We start from the raw sequence: 16,321 nt of genomic DNA, 5'->3' as shown, positions 1-16,321 counted from the left end.
TACATATCGTTGTGCATTGTCCTGAAATAATAAATGCTTTTATAAATAACTAAACTAAACTAAATCCTTGTCATTGTGGAGAAACAGCCTCTGCTTCAAGGCAATCCACTTTCCCGAGGGCAGAGCTGTGTAGCAGTCAGTCCAGCCAGTCCAGGAATCTCTCTCTATCTTTTTTAATTTTTATTTATGCTTTTCAAATTTCTACATTAATTTTACAATCATTTTAATTAACATTTCCCAATTTGACTTCCTTCGCCCTTTCTGTGGTTCCATATCTTTCTTTTTAATATCTTCTGCATATCCAAATTCACTTAATTTACTCCTTTTAAAAATATCTACTTTAAATATATACTCTTATAAAACTGCAGGCCATTACAATCAACCTGCCAATGTTTTTACTGTTTACAATTCTATCTGTACATACTCCACAAACCATTTCCATTCTTTTATAAAAAGCTTGTTGCCTTGATTTTTTATTCTCCTGGTAAGTTTTGCCATTTCTGCATATTCCATAAGTTTTTGTATCCATTCTTCTTTCGCTGGGACTACTTCCATTTTTGGGCCAGTAACATTCTTGCAGATGTAGTAGCATACATTAATAAGTTTTATGTACTGTTTAGGTAGTTTGTACTGATGTTAGGTAACCCAACATCATGTGATGTTTTCAAGCTAACAGCTCGCAGCTGCATTACCCAAGAGAAAAGCTTCTGGTTCCCCCCCGCAGGTATTTTAAACATCTTTTTCAATTCATTATATATCATTTCCCAGTAAGCTTTATCCTTACTACAAGACATATGATAAAAGGAAACTTATTTCTCTTTACATTTCCACAGTCCAGGAACCTCTCTCAGCCAGCAGGGCATCTCTCTGAAGCCCACAGGTTTTCTCTTCTAGACCAGGCAGAGATCCATGTTGCTTTCCCTCAGATCTCATAGTGAGTGACACAAGGAGAGCCAGCCCAACTCAAGCACCAAAGACAACCTTGGGAGCAGTGGAAAGGAAATGGGGGAGGAGAGAAACAGTGTTCAAAATCGAAACTATTTTGCAAAAAACAAAAACAGAAAAGGGGAAGCATCACTTCCTCTCATTTGCAACGAATTCATGGTGGATGCTGTTGCTCTGCAGTCCAAGGTCAGTACATTTCTAGATTAAATTGTGGGAAATGGCTTCATCCAACTTAACATGTTCGGAGTGGGCCTGCTCTGAATCACACCAGCCAGGACCAGACCCCAGGAAACCCCTCCTCATTTCCTGTCTTGGGTTGGGAGGAAATCAGCAGCCTCTCCTGTTCACTGAGAGGCCGCTGCAGAGGAGGCACTGGGATGGGGGGGGGCTGTCGAGGAGGTACCAGATCCGACCTCCAAGGATGTACCGCAATCATGCATTCCTTGGAGGCCAGATTTGCTGCCCCGTGGATCCTGCTACCAGAGGCAGTCACTTCACCTAATATAGATCTATTAACAGAGACTTTCTGTCTCATTTCTCCTTACTGACAAAGAGAAGCTTTCACCAAAGCTGGGCTTTGTAAAATTTGACGATGTGCTTTGAAAAAGAGAAAAAGGGAAGCATGAAGTGTGTTTGCATTCTCACCCACCCTGTCAGACCTGCAGCTGAAAGGGCAGAGAGGAAATGGGTGTTACACTTGCAGGACGCACCATCCTGCGGGGTGACTGTTGGCGTTTATGGCGTGAAGTCTGCCATAAACAGATTTGCCTGGCACACTTCCGACCAGATTTTGAGCAGAGGTGAAATACAGTTTGCAGCTAAGAGTGAGGTAATCGGACCTGAGTCTGGATTGATGACACAGTTGTCTAAGCAGATTGCTTTATTGCCTGTCATTTTGCTTAATGGTTGCTATTTACAGAGACTGCTGTGGATCCCCACAGCGGAAGATCCGCTTGTATCCTCTCAGCAGATCAAAACCAAAACTCTCTCTTACTCGCACTCACATAAAGCGCTGCGAACGTCCATGACTTTGCTGTCTGATCTTTGCACCTGTGTGAAGAATCCAGCTTCACAGCCGGAGTGTCATCTTGCATGAAGAAACTCAGGAAGACAGTTTTCTGAAAATGAATGACCCCGACAGTGACGGAAATCAAGCTCATCCAGGAGCGGAGTGTAAACTCTAGTTGTGGTTACATCTGTAACATAAAATAACCTGTGTCCCCTCAGAAATAAAGTGCGTGGGAACAGAAAGAAGTGACCAGGAGGAAGCAAAAACTTCAGAACCATCAGCACAGATCCTTGCTCACAAGAGACGGCTAGTTGAGGGGTGAGTATGACGCTGTGGGTTAAACCACAGAGCCTAGGGCTTGCCAATCAGAAGGTTGGCGGATCGAATCCCCGCGACGGGGTGAGCTCCTGTTGCTCAATCCCTGCTCCTGCCAACCTAGCAGTTCGAAAGCACGTCAAAGTGCAAGTAGATAAATAGGTACCGCTCCGGTGGGAAGGTAAAACGGCGTTTCCATGTGCTGCTCTGGTTTGCCAGAAGCGGCTTAGTCATGCTGGCCACATGACCCGGAAGCTGTACGCCGGCTCCCTCGGCCAGTAAAGTGAGATGAGCGCTGCAACCCCAGAGTCGGCCACAACTGGACCTAATGGTCAGGGGCCCATTTACCTTTACCTATTTTACAATTGGACCCCAGTCTCTGTTTGACACAAAGGGCCAGGTTAGACGGGATGCTAAAAATGTCTCATGCTAGGAAATACAGTACTAGTCAGGGTTGGTGTAATGTTCGCTGGGACCAACCCTTTCCTTTCCTTCTCCAGCAGTCTTGATGAAAATCACTTCCTCCACAGATGCTGCCAGCCCCCTGGGAGTTTTCTGAGAGATTTGCGTGGTGCGTATATTAGTGCCATTTGAGTGTCAGGCAAAGGGTGGTTTTGGGCTACACCCCTTCTGTGATGTATGTATGATGTTTCTGGGGGTGGTCTTGAGCTACAGGGTAGGCAATTTCAAAGTCTATATAAGGGCTTGCACACCTTTGTCCTGGGTCCTCCTCCTCTCTTCTGCGTGTGGGGGAGCACCCTGTTGCAACAGCTTTAATAAAGATCAGGCTTATAGCCGTTTGCTTTTGTATATCTTGGTCTGGTCTCTGTTCATTTTCCAGCCAGTTTGAGCCTTAAAGGTACGCTCTCTCCGAAGGTCCAGTCTTCCTTTAGAAGCTGAACCCCTTGAAGGGACCTCTCAATATTCTTATTTCAGCCACAGTGAGCCACACTCACTCCCACAAGAGAGATTTGGAAATCTTTATTGCCCAGTGGTTTTTGCAGGTTTCTGCCCTGCTCAAGCTGCTTCTCTTTACTTTGTCATATTACAGCTTCCCTTTCTATCAACAAAGCTGCAAACTCTTCACCCACTATGGCCTCAGCACCACCATCCGTGGACATGGACCAGGACGCCTTGTGTCCCATCTGCAAGGACTACCTCACAGATCCAGTGACTTTGGACTGTGGACACAACTATTGTCAGGGCTGTGTCACCAATTATTGCAAGATACGGGAAGAACAGGCTATGGGGTACTTGGAGTGTCCCATCTGCAGAGCCCAAATGCAGAGAGGGAGTTTCCGCCCCAATTGGCAGCTGGCAAGTATAGTAGAAAAAATTAAACTCCTGCAGTTAAATAAAGGGGGAAAGGATATGTGTGTGAAACACAAGAAGTACCTTGAACTGTTCTGCAAAGAAGATGAAAAATTGGTTTGTGTGTCTTGTGAACGATCCCCAGAACACAAATCGCACACTGTGGTGCTTGAGGAAGAGGCTGTCCAGGAATACAAGGTAGGAAATTATCTTGATACTTAGTAATGCAATCCTTTCAATTTTTTGTGAAATATTGCAATGTGGCTGGAAAGCAATTCCCGTGGCAATTAGATATGTTATTGTGTACAGTTAAACAGCCTGGAAACACACAGAACAACTGTAAGTTTTAAGGAGAACCCCACCACCAATAAAATATAAAATGTGGTAAATTATTAAAATCCTTAATCCTGAGCTAGGTTGAAGTGATGGACATGAGGCAGGTGAGCTGCGCACAGGTGAGCTGCATGCAAGCTGCTGGCCAGCCCTGTGGAGCCTCCTTTTATTGAGACAAATATGCAAACCAGGCAGATACATTTTGGGCTGTGACCTTTACACATCTGCCGGTCCCGAGATCGTGGGGTGGTACAAAGTTATTTTGGCACCTGTTTCCACCGCGTCATTTTCCCCTTGCACAGTGTATGACGAAGGAGACAAAAGGTCTCAGAGACAAAGGTTACAGACAGGACACCGCAGACTACTGAGACCACAAAAGGTTAGACAGTGGCAACGATGTTCAGACAGTCATGGCTTTGTCTGTGAGGGGTGTGTGCTCTGCACCCCAAGGTCACGCGTGCAGCCAGGCTGAGGCTGCCTGCGGGTGGGGAGTGTGCTCCCTCCGGACCCCACTCCCCACTCCGCGATCATCCCTACACTAGGTGACAATGTTTTTAAAAAGAAAGAAAGAAAAATATGCTACTAAAGAGTCAGATACCAGGCACCAGCTGGCGCGGAGAGAAGACAGTACTCAAATTTCTTAAAAATACAAAACTATATGCTGGATGCAGATGTGTTAGTAAACAATCTCATTATGATTAGCAGTGAGGCCATTGGCATTTAATCCAGGACTTTCCAAAAGCTAACACATGCTGGATGAAACCTCTGAAACCTCAAGTTTCATATCCTTCCAGATAAAGCACCATAATATAAGGAGAGCCAGGCTGGGTCAGGTCAAAGGCCCATCTAGACCAGCATCCTCTTATCACAGTGGTCAGACAGCCAGGTAACCCTTCTGGGAAGCCATTAGGTGGGACCTGAGCACAACAGCACTGCCCCTCCTGAGGTTTCCAGTATTCAGAAGCAAATACTCTACCACACTGGAGAGTCACTGGCAGGGGCGCCGACTTATAAAAAATATTGGGGGGGCCCATACCGGGGTCCATACTGGCGGCAGGATGGCAGTGGTGCTTTTGCATGCAAGAACCGGCCTGCCCTTCCCAGGCTTCGCGCCGGGAGGCGGCCACCCCCTCCTACCAACGTCACCTTAGCCGAACCCAGAAAAAAATCCCCGCTCCAGCGGCGGGAACTCCCGTCCCCTCCATTCTCCCCTCACCCCGGTCCCTCGCCGGCGACGAATACGCCGTTCCTCGGCCCCGCGGCTCCATTCCTTTCTAAAGTCCCGCCGCTGGGGGTCTTCCTCTGACTGACCGACCTGCCCGCCCCTTCTCAGGAGCTCCCGGTCACTTTGGGAGGCGCACGCCGGAGTCCCCTGCGCGGTTTTTGGCAAGGTGCCTAATAATTTTCTTAAATTATTGGGGGGGCAGAGCCCCCCCCAAACAAATTTTTGAGGGGGCTCGGGCCCCCTCAGGCCCCATGGAGTCGGCGCCTATGGTCACTGGTGTATTTACTTTTGACCCTTCAAATGAAAACCTTTTCTCCACAACATAGCTGCAACTGGGGATCAGGGGTTAGATCAGGGTGAGGAGACACAGTTCTTAGTTCTCATTAAAAAGTGTGCTTTTATGTTGCTGGAGGAGACTCTTGAGAGTCCCATGGAATGCAAGAAGATCAAACCTCTCCATTCTTAAGGAAATCAGCCCTGAGTGCTCACTGGAAGGACAGATCATGAAGCTGAGGCTCCAATACTTTGGCCACCTCATGAGAAGAGAAGACTCCCTGGAAAAGACCCTGATGTTGGGAAAGATGGAGGGCACAAAGAGAAGGGGACAACAGAGGACGAGATGGTTGGACAGTGTTGTCGAAGCTACCAGCATGAGTTTAACCATACTGTGGGAGGCAGTGGAAGACAGGAGGGCCTGGCGTGCTCTGGTCCAGGGGGTCACGAAGAGTCGGACACGACTAAACAACTAAACAACAACAACAGCCTTTGCAGATGCTACTCTCAGTCGCAATCACAATCTGAGCTTTCGTTTCCTCTTTAGGGACTGATCTGCAGCCATCTGGAGATTCTGAGGAAAGAGAGAGAAACAATTCTGGCCTATCAAGCTGACACGGAAAAAGAAAGCCAAGATCTCCTTGTAAGTGTCACTAGGAGTAGTTATTATTTTTTTAAAGTCCTCATGAGAATCAATCAGCATCATAGTGCAATTTCTGCTAACATGTTTTAAACAACTATATATAGTTATAATTATATAACTTTTTGTAGACATCTGAAGGCAGCTTTTCATGTTTGATGTGGTCTCCGCCCGCCCCCTGTATTTTTGCTGGAAGCCACACAGAGTGTCAGTCAGATGGGTGGGGTATAAGAAAATAGCAGTAGTAGTAGTATGCAATTTTGCCTAGTATACACATTTTTTGCAAAGCAATTTCCCATAATATTATTCCTTTTTTCTATGCCTTAATAAATGCATTTTAATGCACACTTTACCTTAGTATGTGCATTTCTGTAGTTATTACTTGGCTGAAGAACTGCATTTCAAAATTCAAAGAAATGTGAATTTCAAAAGATTGTGGAGTTTCTCTCTGCATGTTTTTCCCCAGAAACTGCTAATGAGGTAATTTTGCATTTGAAGCCAAGCTGAACTGAATCTCTTCCCCATGCTCAGATCCACAGAACATAAATTAGTTGCAACCTTCTGATTAGCCTTATTGATTCTAAAAGAAATGTCTTTCTAAATGTGCACTATCTTTAATCAAGACTTTAAAGTAAGCAGAGCAGTGCTGGGGATGTGCAGGCTAGATCCGCCCCGCTTCTCCTCTGTTTCTAGTAATTTACTAGTCATGAAAGAAAGGTAAAGGTAAAGGACCCCTGGACAGTTAAGTCCAGTCAAAGGCGACTATCGGGTTTCAGCACTCATCTCACTTTCAGGCCGAGGGAGCTGGCGTTTGTCCACAGATAGTTTTCCGGGTCATGTGGCCAGCATGACTAAACCGTTTCTGATGCAATGGGACACCGTGATGGAAACCAGAGCGCACGAAAATGCCGTTTACCTTCGTGCCGCAGTGGTACCTATTTATCTACTTGCACTGGTGTGCTTTTGAACTGCTAGGTTGGCAGGAGCTGGGACAGAGCAAGGGAGCTCACCCTGTTGCACGGAACTTCTGATTGGCAATCCCAAGAGGCTTAGTAGCCAGTGTGAAGTGAGGGCTGTTTTATGTCTATGGAAACTCTCTGAACAATGTAGAAACCAAATTATGCCAAGTTCAGAACTGTACCAGGAACCTCCATAGATAGAAAAAAGCTCATTGCTTCCACAAGGTGGATGGCAACAGAAAGAAAGATAGATAAACTTTATTCGCATTAGCCAACGGCCATAGCAACATAAAACAAGCAATATATACAATTAAAAATACAACAATGGGTAAAAAGGACAATCATATGGCCAAGATTATCGTTCAGATAGTTGCTCTTAATCTCATTGCACCCTTGATAAACCTAGCAACCTTTGCTGTTGTCTGATCATTTTGATCTGATAAAAGAAAGAACAATGTGGCCGCAGATGGGTGGCCTGGGATGGTAAGTAAGAGTGGGGTGATGATCTCATTCCTCAGATCTTTATAAAGGGGACAGGACAGGAGAACACAAGCCCCTGTTTCCAGATTGTCATCTCCACAGGGGCAGAGTCGTTTCTCAGTTGGAATCTTTTGGTGTCTGCCCTCAAGTACGGCAGAGGGCATCACATCCAATCTGGCCAGTGTGAAGGCAAGTCTGTATTTTGGGGTAGTTAATTGATACAAATATGGTGCCAGGAAATCAAACTGAGAAAGGGGGGGAGGAGGCATACTAGGGACAGAGTTTCTTTATAATGGCCAGATTGCTCTGTTGTTCTAAGTCCTTCAGACGCTGTCCAATTAGCCTTTTTGCTTTAAAAAAGCCCATCGTGAGAAGCTGGTGTGGGTGGAGTCCGCAGGAGAGGAATTTTTGGCGCACAATTTTAGACCACACACTTTTATGGCAACAGAAATGGCAAGGAATAGGGCAGAGCCAATGTGTTTATGCCTGCTGCCTCCCCACTGTGTTTACTTTAAAACCTGAAGAAGAAGGCTTCCTTAGCAACTGAGAGCTCGTTCACACTTCCACTTGTCCTGAGCCTAGAAAGCACGAGTCCAAGCAGTTTCCCCCTTGCCCCATACCTTTCCCAGTGAAAACAGCTGCTTGCTTCTAAATTCAAGCGAATGTCCAGAGAAAACCCAAATTTTAGAGGAAATGTGGATAAGCCCTTAGCATTGGTTTCATGTCTTTGGAAAAAAAGCAAGTGTCCTCCAAGTGGAATTTTCATAACTCTCCTCCTGATGTTGTAAAGACTGAGACCATATTCCAGACTCTTGTTGTCTTTCTTCCTGCTTCTTGCAGAAATTAACAGAAACTGAGAGGCAGAAGATAGTGGAGAAGTTCAGAAAACTGTACCGGTTTCTTGAAGAACAAGAAGTACACCTGCTGAATCAGATTGAAGAAGTGGAGAAGGAGATTGCAGGGAGAAGGGATGAGCAGCTGGCCAGACTCTCCAGGGAACTCTCCTCTCTTGAGAGGATCATCCAGGAGATGGAGGACAAGAGTCAGCAGGCAGCGAGTGAACTCCTGCAGGTAAGATGGTGGCATGAACAGCACAAGGCTCAACTTGGGGACGAGGCTTTCTCCAAACCTTTATGTCCCTCTTGCATCTATACAAGTAGTAAAGGGACTCAGCTGATGGAGGCAGATGCACCTCCCTAGGGAGGGCCTTCCACAACTAGGGAACCAGCACTAAAAAGACCCTGTCACAGGGCAGTGCCAACGGAGCATGCCAAGTACTAAGGGGGAAATGAAACTTATACCCATGAAGCTTTAACATTTTGTAATACATTCCTCGCCCCCCCCCATTCAGCCAGAATCATATACATCACTTTCTGTCCTTTGTGTTGCCAGGCTCATTTTGCTTTGCAAAGTACATCAACAGCTTTAATTATGCTTTCTCATATCCAGTTGTAACCCGTATTCTCCATTCTAGAGTCTTATCCACAGGTCTGGGGTGAGAACAGAGTAGTCCCTGGGGAACCTTTGCAATAACACAGCTCTGTCCTTTCCCTTTAATCAAACAACTTTGCAAGTGCATTCGTTGTCAGCCACCAGCTTCGGCATGAAAGGGCTTCTGCAGCTCCTTTACATTGTAAGGGTCAAAGGGGCTCACTCACCCCCTCCCCAACCACAAACATTTGTGTGTGCTAAGCAGACTGATACCAGAGGGCCAGAGTCCATCCATCCCAGGGCTGAAGGGGTTTCATAATGTGGCCTGTGGTGTGCAGTGAATTCCTTTCTCTTTCCCCCTCTAGGATGTGAGAAGCACCTTGCAGAGGTGAGTGGATCCTGCTCATTTCCGTTAGGAGGGAGGAGGGAAGCCCCACCTCTAGTGGGGAGGAGATGCAGGGTTCGGAGGATGCAAGAGAGAGCGGGGAGGGGGAGGCAGGTCCCCCTTTACCCTTTACCCACGCCCTCTCTGCGCAGTAGGTTTACGTGCAGAGGGGGAGGCGTCGAATGGGGGTCAAGAGACTACTCTGCTGGGGAAAATTTAAGGACCGCCCATGCTCAGATTCTGCTAGTGACTGAGCAAGACATGGAATTGAGACATTCTGCACTGTAAATGTTTTTGCACCAATAATAAAGCCTTTGAAAAGACCAGTGGGGATCTTGCCTGTTCGCTCTTGAGGAACCACACGAGTAGGCATAACAGTAAGGCTAGGGAAAGTCTAGAAGGACGAAAAACTTGGCCCTCTGGGCTTCCAACAAAGAGACAGTAGGACTCCACCCTCTGTATCATTTCACTGGCGCACATAGGGGCCTCTCTTTCGAACTTGTAGCACTCCTATTCTCAACCTAAGAATAAGGACCAAAACACTGCTTCCTCCCTCCCCCAACCACACATTGCTGGAGGCTCCTGTTGGATGTTGTATTCATTGCCTTGCTCTTCAAAAGCCATAAGGAAGGCAAAGTTGGATTTTGTTTTGAGCAATGGAAGAAAGGCCTCAGGCAGCAGGTGCTGGAGTGAGTGGTTCCCATCTTCCTGAGCCAGCACCTCAGCAGTGGGAAGGCTTAATTCTGGTTGGCCTGGGCTGCCTGCCTGTCTCACGTTGTCACCTTCTCCTCACCTGCAATGTGTCATAACCAAGGACACTGGGAACGGCCACTGACTGAAGGAATAGGCACCTCAGAGGCATACCCTTGACCACGCCAGGCATGGAGAAGGCCCATGAACTGCTCTGCTTCCATGACAGACCCTGACTACCACTGCCACGGTGTGGCAGCATTTGCCTGAGAGGGCAGGAAGCCGTTTCTCATGAGGGCCTTTTCACCTGCTATACTTAAAACTCTTTCACTGAAGACTCTTGCGGGAGAGATAGAACAAGGCTTGCAGACACACCAGGGTCTCTGTGGGTGAGGGTCCTGGAGGATGCCCCTCAGTTTCTCCTCTGTTACCCCTTGCACAGAGCTCCTTGGAATTCCTTCCCTACTGGAAAATCTGATTTGGTTGTACATCTGTGGAAGAACTACCTCAGCCTCTGAGACCATCTGGTGCTAGAGCAAAAGTAATCTAAGTTGTCCAACCATGATACCAGCAACCTCAATAAACAAATATTTTAACCTTGTTCAAGTCTTGCTAAGAAAGTGGCTACTCTATACTTCCATACAACAGGAGAAAGTTACATTCTTTGGAGCAACCAGTGTTTTAGTTGTTCCCCTCAAGATATACCAGTTCAGTCACACTCCAGCAAACCCCCATGTACCACTCAAGTTCAGATTAAAGGTCACAGCAGCCATCTTTTTCTTCTCCACACCTTCACTGGTGACATCTAGAGAAAGGAAATGTGTGTCGTGATGTCATCGCACCCAGGATATTTCGTTCCGCTTTCTTGTAGAAATCAATGAAGTGAAGTTGGGGCAGAGAAACTGAGTATTACAATATTACCTGATGGTGTTAAATAGATGTATGTGGCCTGGGGTAGCTATTCTGGCCCTCCAGTGTTTGGCTATGAAGTCTGTAGTGACCAGAAATCTCTTCCTCTGTGCCTGCCTGCCCCTCTAGGCTTTCTACCATTTTCTTCCTCCTCTTTTTTCTTTTCCTTTACTAGGAATTATGGCTTTGAAAGTTTAACATTCTTTTTCATCAGATATGAGAGAAGAGAGAGACTGCAGAATCTACTGGCTTTCCCTCTAAAGCTAAAATGGAAGGCCTCCAGATTTTGTGATGTGAATCTCCATCTGGAGGACGTGATAAAGCAGTTCAAAGGTATTGAAGAATGGTTGAAAGGAGTTTATGCTCAGCATTATATTAGACTAACACAGAGCTTGCCAGGCGCTTACTGTATTGTATTTTGCTCTTGCTGTAGACAAGGGTAGGACCATCATACTCGTGGTCAGGCATCCCCAAACTCGGCCCTCCAGATGTTTTGGGACTACAACTCCGATCATCCCTGACCACTGGTCCTGTTAGCTAGGGATGATGGGAGTTGTAGTCCCAAAACATCTGAAGGGCCAAGTTTGGGGGTGCCTGCTCTTGGTGGTCCAGCCATCATTGGATTTTCCTCAGAAAAAAATTATGGGGTATAAGAAATTGTGACTGCCACAAATAAAGAAAACCCACACTAGGCTGTATATTAAGGCAGGATTTCCCCCTTCTATTGTGCATCTGTTTACAATTCCTTTGGAATGAGAGCTCTGCCAGTCCTTCCTCAGCAAGCTTAGTTTCTCATGGTGTTTAACAATTCTGGCTTTAATAATTTCCCCTACCACTAAGACTGCCTCCATCTCCCCCCTGCATCCTGTTATAGGATTGCTATTGCTTGGGCTACCCTCTGCTACGGACCCCAATTTCAGGGAGAACATTCATAGACAATCAGATTTAATGTGGGATTTTTTTATTCTGCTGTTTTGAAGTCTCGTTTACCATTGCTGAGTTTTACAGTTTTCTTCTTAAGTTGTTAATTCTTTGTTCTACCACTTGAAATAAGGATACGACAGATTCTGTGTTGCTTTTCTATCAATACTTTATTGAGGTATAGCAGTGCAGTGTTTAAACTTGATATATTTCTTCTTCTTCTTCAGATGCTGTGTTATTCAAACTACAGTTTCAGAAAGGTAAATTTCCAATGGCGACCCAAATGCAAAGGAGGGAGGGGCACTGGTATTTCTTTGGGGGTTAGATCATCTTTTCTTTAGACTTTGGAACCATCAATAGGTTAATAGCCTTATAGCAGCATTTGAGTTCTTCATATGTACATTGAATGACCAGAGGGTGGGTTTATTTTATTTTATTTATTTCATTTCATTTCACTTCATAAAATTTATACACTGCTTGTTTGTAAAACAAAAAACCGTCTGAAACCTAGCGTGGAAATTGCCTTTTTCTGCACACTGGGTCAACATCTTCATCAAGCTATCTTACTATGAGCCCAAGGTTTCATGCCTCACTTTCACTGAATTTCATTTGCCATTTTACCGCCCATTCACTCAGTTTCTGGAGCTCTTCAGTGTCTCTTTTTTGGTTCAATACAGTCATCATAACTAAAATCAGGGAGCAGCAGCATCTAAAATGACAATCATCATAATAAAATGTCTTGAGCTCCTTTTTGTAATCTCTTTGCAGTCACAACTTTGCATTCTGTCCCTGTGCACAGTTTCATTCAGGATGACATTTTGCTGGGTGCTCCACCTCTACCCTGTATGCAAATATGCTATGCACTGAGAGCAAAATCATCCATTTGCTTTTATACATATATGTTCACGGTTTACCAATTATGATTATTATTTATGCAAATATTGAAGAATAGTTTTCCAACTGCTCTGGAGATGGGAGGAGGAGGAGGATATGTGTGTGATGATACTGGCACTAGCCAATAGGCACCCACCACAGCCAAGTTTCACTAGATAAGCTACAAACTGGCAGATCCAGTTTAGGCACATCTTGTTTCAAGGCATGCGGAAATACAAATGCAGGTGTGCTTTCAGTACAATATCTGAGCTTTAAAACAACAACTGTCAAACCCAGGGAGACTTTGGCAGGCTTCAGGATAGCAAATGTGCACATACTGGTATTATGTTTGTAAGAAAACAACATGGAAGGAAAGTTCAGAAGTTCACAAGGCAAGAAAATCTTCTTGGTTGCTTAATTTTGCTTCTTTCCCAGATTGAAATGTGACCCTTGAGCCAGAATTAGTCCTACCTCCAACTGAAGCAGAAATAGGTACAGTGGCACCTTGGTTCTTGAACGGCTTAGTTGCTGAACAAATTGGCTCCTGAAAACTACAAACTCGGAAGTAAGTGTTCCAGTTTGCGAACATTTTTTGGAAGCTGGACATCCGATGCAGCTTCCGCTTGACTGCAGGAAGCTCCTGCAGCCAATCAGAAGCCGCGCCTTGGTTTTCAAATGGTTTCGGGAGTCAAATGGACTCCCAGAATGGATTAAGTTCGAGAACCGAAGTACCACTGTAATGGGTTTGCCCTGACACACTCCCCAACTGTAACCTTAGTGAGGGCAGTAAAGATTTTGTGGTTGTTCTCTCCTTACCTGAACTGGGGGGCTCTCACCCCTCACATCCCTGAAGCCCCAAATGACCAATTCACACAGAGATTGTCAGATGAGGGCAAATTCCTTCCTCCCCTGCCCCTTCCAATCCCTTTCTCCTTCTCCTTCACTTAGAGATGAATAAAGGTTTACTGGGTTATTTTGCTTCTTGGAAGATGCCTGGATTGACAGCAGGGGCCCAATCCTGATTTAAAAGCCAACTTAGGTTACATACGCTTCAGGTTACATACGCTTCAGGTTACAGAAGAAGAAGAAGAAGAAGAGTTTGGATTTGATATCCCGCCTTTCACTCCCCTTCAGGAGTCTCAAAGCGGCTAACAATCTCCTTTCCCTTCCTCCCCCACAACAAACACTCTGTGAGGTGAGTGGGGCTGAGAGACTTCACAGAAGTGTGACTGGCCCAAGGTCACCCAGCAGCTGCATGTGGAGGAGTGGAGACACGAACCCGGTTCCCCAGATTATGAGTCCACCGCTCTTAACCACTACACCACACTGGCTTACAGACTCTGCTAACCCACAAATAGTACCTCGGGTTAAGAACTTTGCTTCAGGATGAGAACAGAAATCGTGCTCTAGTGGCGCGGCAGCAGCGGGAGGCCCCATTAGCTAAAGTGGTGCTTCAGGTTAGGAACAGTTTCAGGGTAAGAACGGACCTCTGGAACGAATTAAGTACTTAACCTGAGGTACCACTGTATATTTATTCTGATAAGAGTCTGGAAGAAGGGGGGGGGTCTCAATCCTGCATGTGATGCAAAGAGGTCCCGTTTCTTTGAGAGGGGTTTATTAAATCAGGATGCCCATCTCTGACTCTCGGCTGATTCTGCCTCTCTTCTCTTTTCCTTATCTTCCCTCAACAGCAAATGTCACTCTGGATCCAGACACAGCCCATGCCAGGCTCATCCTGTCCGAGGATGGGAAAAGCGTGAGGAGGAGAGACAAAAAGCCACGCCTGCCTAACAATCCTGAGAGGTTCAGCAACGGGCCTTGTGTGTTGGGACGTGAGGGATTCACAGCAGGCAGACATTTCTGGGAAGTCACTGTGGGAAGCGAGGGAGAATGGGTTGTGGGGGTCGCTAGGGAGTCTGTGAGGAGAAAGGACAACTTTGCCTTTTGTCCTGAGGGAGGGATCTGGGCTGTGGAGAAGTGGGGAGGGAAGTACTTGGCCTGCACCTCCCCTGTTTCCCATCTCTCCCTGAGTGAGGAGCCCAGGAGGATCCGGGTAACTCTTGACTATGAAGGGGAACGTGTGTCTTTTTTTGACGCTGCCTCAGGAGCTGAACTCTACACATTTGTAGGAGGCTCTTTTTCCGGAGAAACCCTCCTTCCTTTCTTTTATCTGTGGGGAAATAAAACCCACCTCAGGATCTCCTGAAGAAACTAAATCTGCCTCACAGGCCCAGTTGAAGTTGGGGGTGATAGGAGTTGAAGTCCACCATCATCCCAAGAGCCACAGACCTCTCTCCCCTCTCTAACAAAGGGAGATACCTGAGCAAAGAAACGACCTTCTTTCCCCACTGTATGTATGAATGGAAAACCTAATTGTTATGTACTGAAGTTCTCACCCTGGGCCAGCAGGGGGATACTGTAGATAGTTTTCACTCAGGTCCACGTCAGTTATTTTAGGCGGGAAACCCTGGGTTGTTGTTGCTACAATGTTGACAGCCGGCTGCCTATAAAAGCAGGCCGGCTGAGCTGTTTGCTGCTCAGTTCTGTTCCAGCTTACAAAATAAAGAGCTGCTTTGGAGAAATCGCTGTGTCGTCTGCTATGTCAACCCACAACTTAACACTAATGAGAACTTATTTAATTGGTCCCCCCGCAAAAAATACACACCAGCAGCATTTTGTTTAATGATAACAACAAATTATTGAGCGCTTACCCTTATCACTTCAAATTTCTCACATCACCCCAAAGAAAAAGCCCACATCTTCCTAGTGCTTAATTTAGAAATGTGGAAGCCTTGAACCCAAGCAGCAACCCTGAAATGAAAAAGCAGCTACGTTCGTGGGGGGGGGGGGGTGGCACCATGGCTTTTGTTGAGATGCCTGCCCTGTTCATGATCTGAGCTCCAGCCTCCAAGGCTTTGCTATTTCTTTAAAAATAAAACAAAATAATCATAGTGTTTTTCTTTCTTCACTCAACACACTGCTTCATGAACCTTTCTAGAAAGGAGAGCATCCCTAGGATGTAATTCCTAGTGTGGGTTTTTTTTGTTTTTGGATGCTTACCAAAAGGAATGCAGAAGAGGGAAATCTATTTTCATAGGTTTGACCTTGGAAACTTTAGCTTAGGCACCTAGTGCACTTTACCGCTTCAGACTGCAGCAAGGAAAATCCGTTTTTTGAAACATTCCTTTATGTTAAAAAAGGCCCTGCACATAGAAACCTAGTACAATAGAGAGCAAGCTTGTAATGCATTAAGAGAGAATATAATGAAAATGATCTATAGGTGGTATATGACCCCAGTCAAACTTGCAAAAATTTATCATCTGCCCAGTAACAAATGTTGGAAATGTAATGAGACTGAAGGTACCTTCTATCACCTTTGGTGGACCTGCCCGAAGGTAAAGGCCTACTGGGAAATGATCTATAATGAAATTAAAAAGGTCCTTAAATGGACATTTTTGAAAAAGCCAGAGGCCTTTCTTCTAGGTATGGTAGGCCAATTGGTGCCAAGGAAGGACAAAACTTTTTTTATGTATGCTACCACAGCGGCAAGAATTCTTCTGGCAAAGTATTGGAAGACGCAGCAGCTACCTACTCTGGAAGAATGGCAAGCGAAGGTGATCGA

The 16,321-nt window shown here is 45.8% G+C and overlaps 1 protein-coding gene across 1 annotated transcript; it reads left to right on the top strand.

Moving 5' to 3' along the window:
* The first annotated feature begins 803 nt into the window (after window positions 1-803).
* Window positions 804-15,281, top strand: LOC310701639 (tripartite motif-containing protein 10-like). Its single transcript, XM_083492857.1, has 9 exons — window positions 804-1,131; window positions 2,173-2,272; window positions 3,321-3,778; window positions 5,959-6,054; window positions 8,331-8,561; window positions 9,287-9,309; window positions 11,120-11,238; window positions 12,054-12,086; window positions 14,391-15,281. The coding sequence occupies exons 3-9, from the start codon at window positions 3,362-3,364 to the stop codon at window positions 14,903-14,905; spliced, it is 1,434 nt and encodes a 477-aa protein (XP_083348983.1). The 5' UTR covers window positions 804-1,131; window positions 2,173-2,272; window positions 3,321-3,361; the 3' UTR covers window positions 14,906-15,281.
* The last annotated feature ends 1,040 nt before the right edge of the window (window positions 15,282-16,321 follow it).

Source organism: Podarcis liolepis (genome assembly GCF_965112155.1).
Source record: "Podarcis liolepis genome assembly, chromosome: 2".
Classification (NCBI taxonomy): Eukaryota; Metazoa; Chordata; class Lepidosauria; order Squamata; family Lacertidae; genus Podarcis; species Podarcis liolepis.
This window is presented reverse-complemented; position numbering and strand designations above follow the sequence as displayed.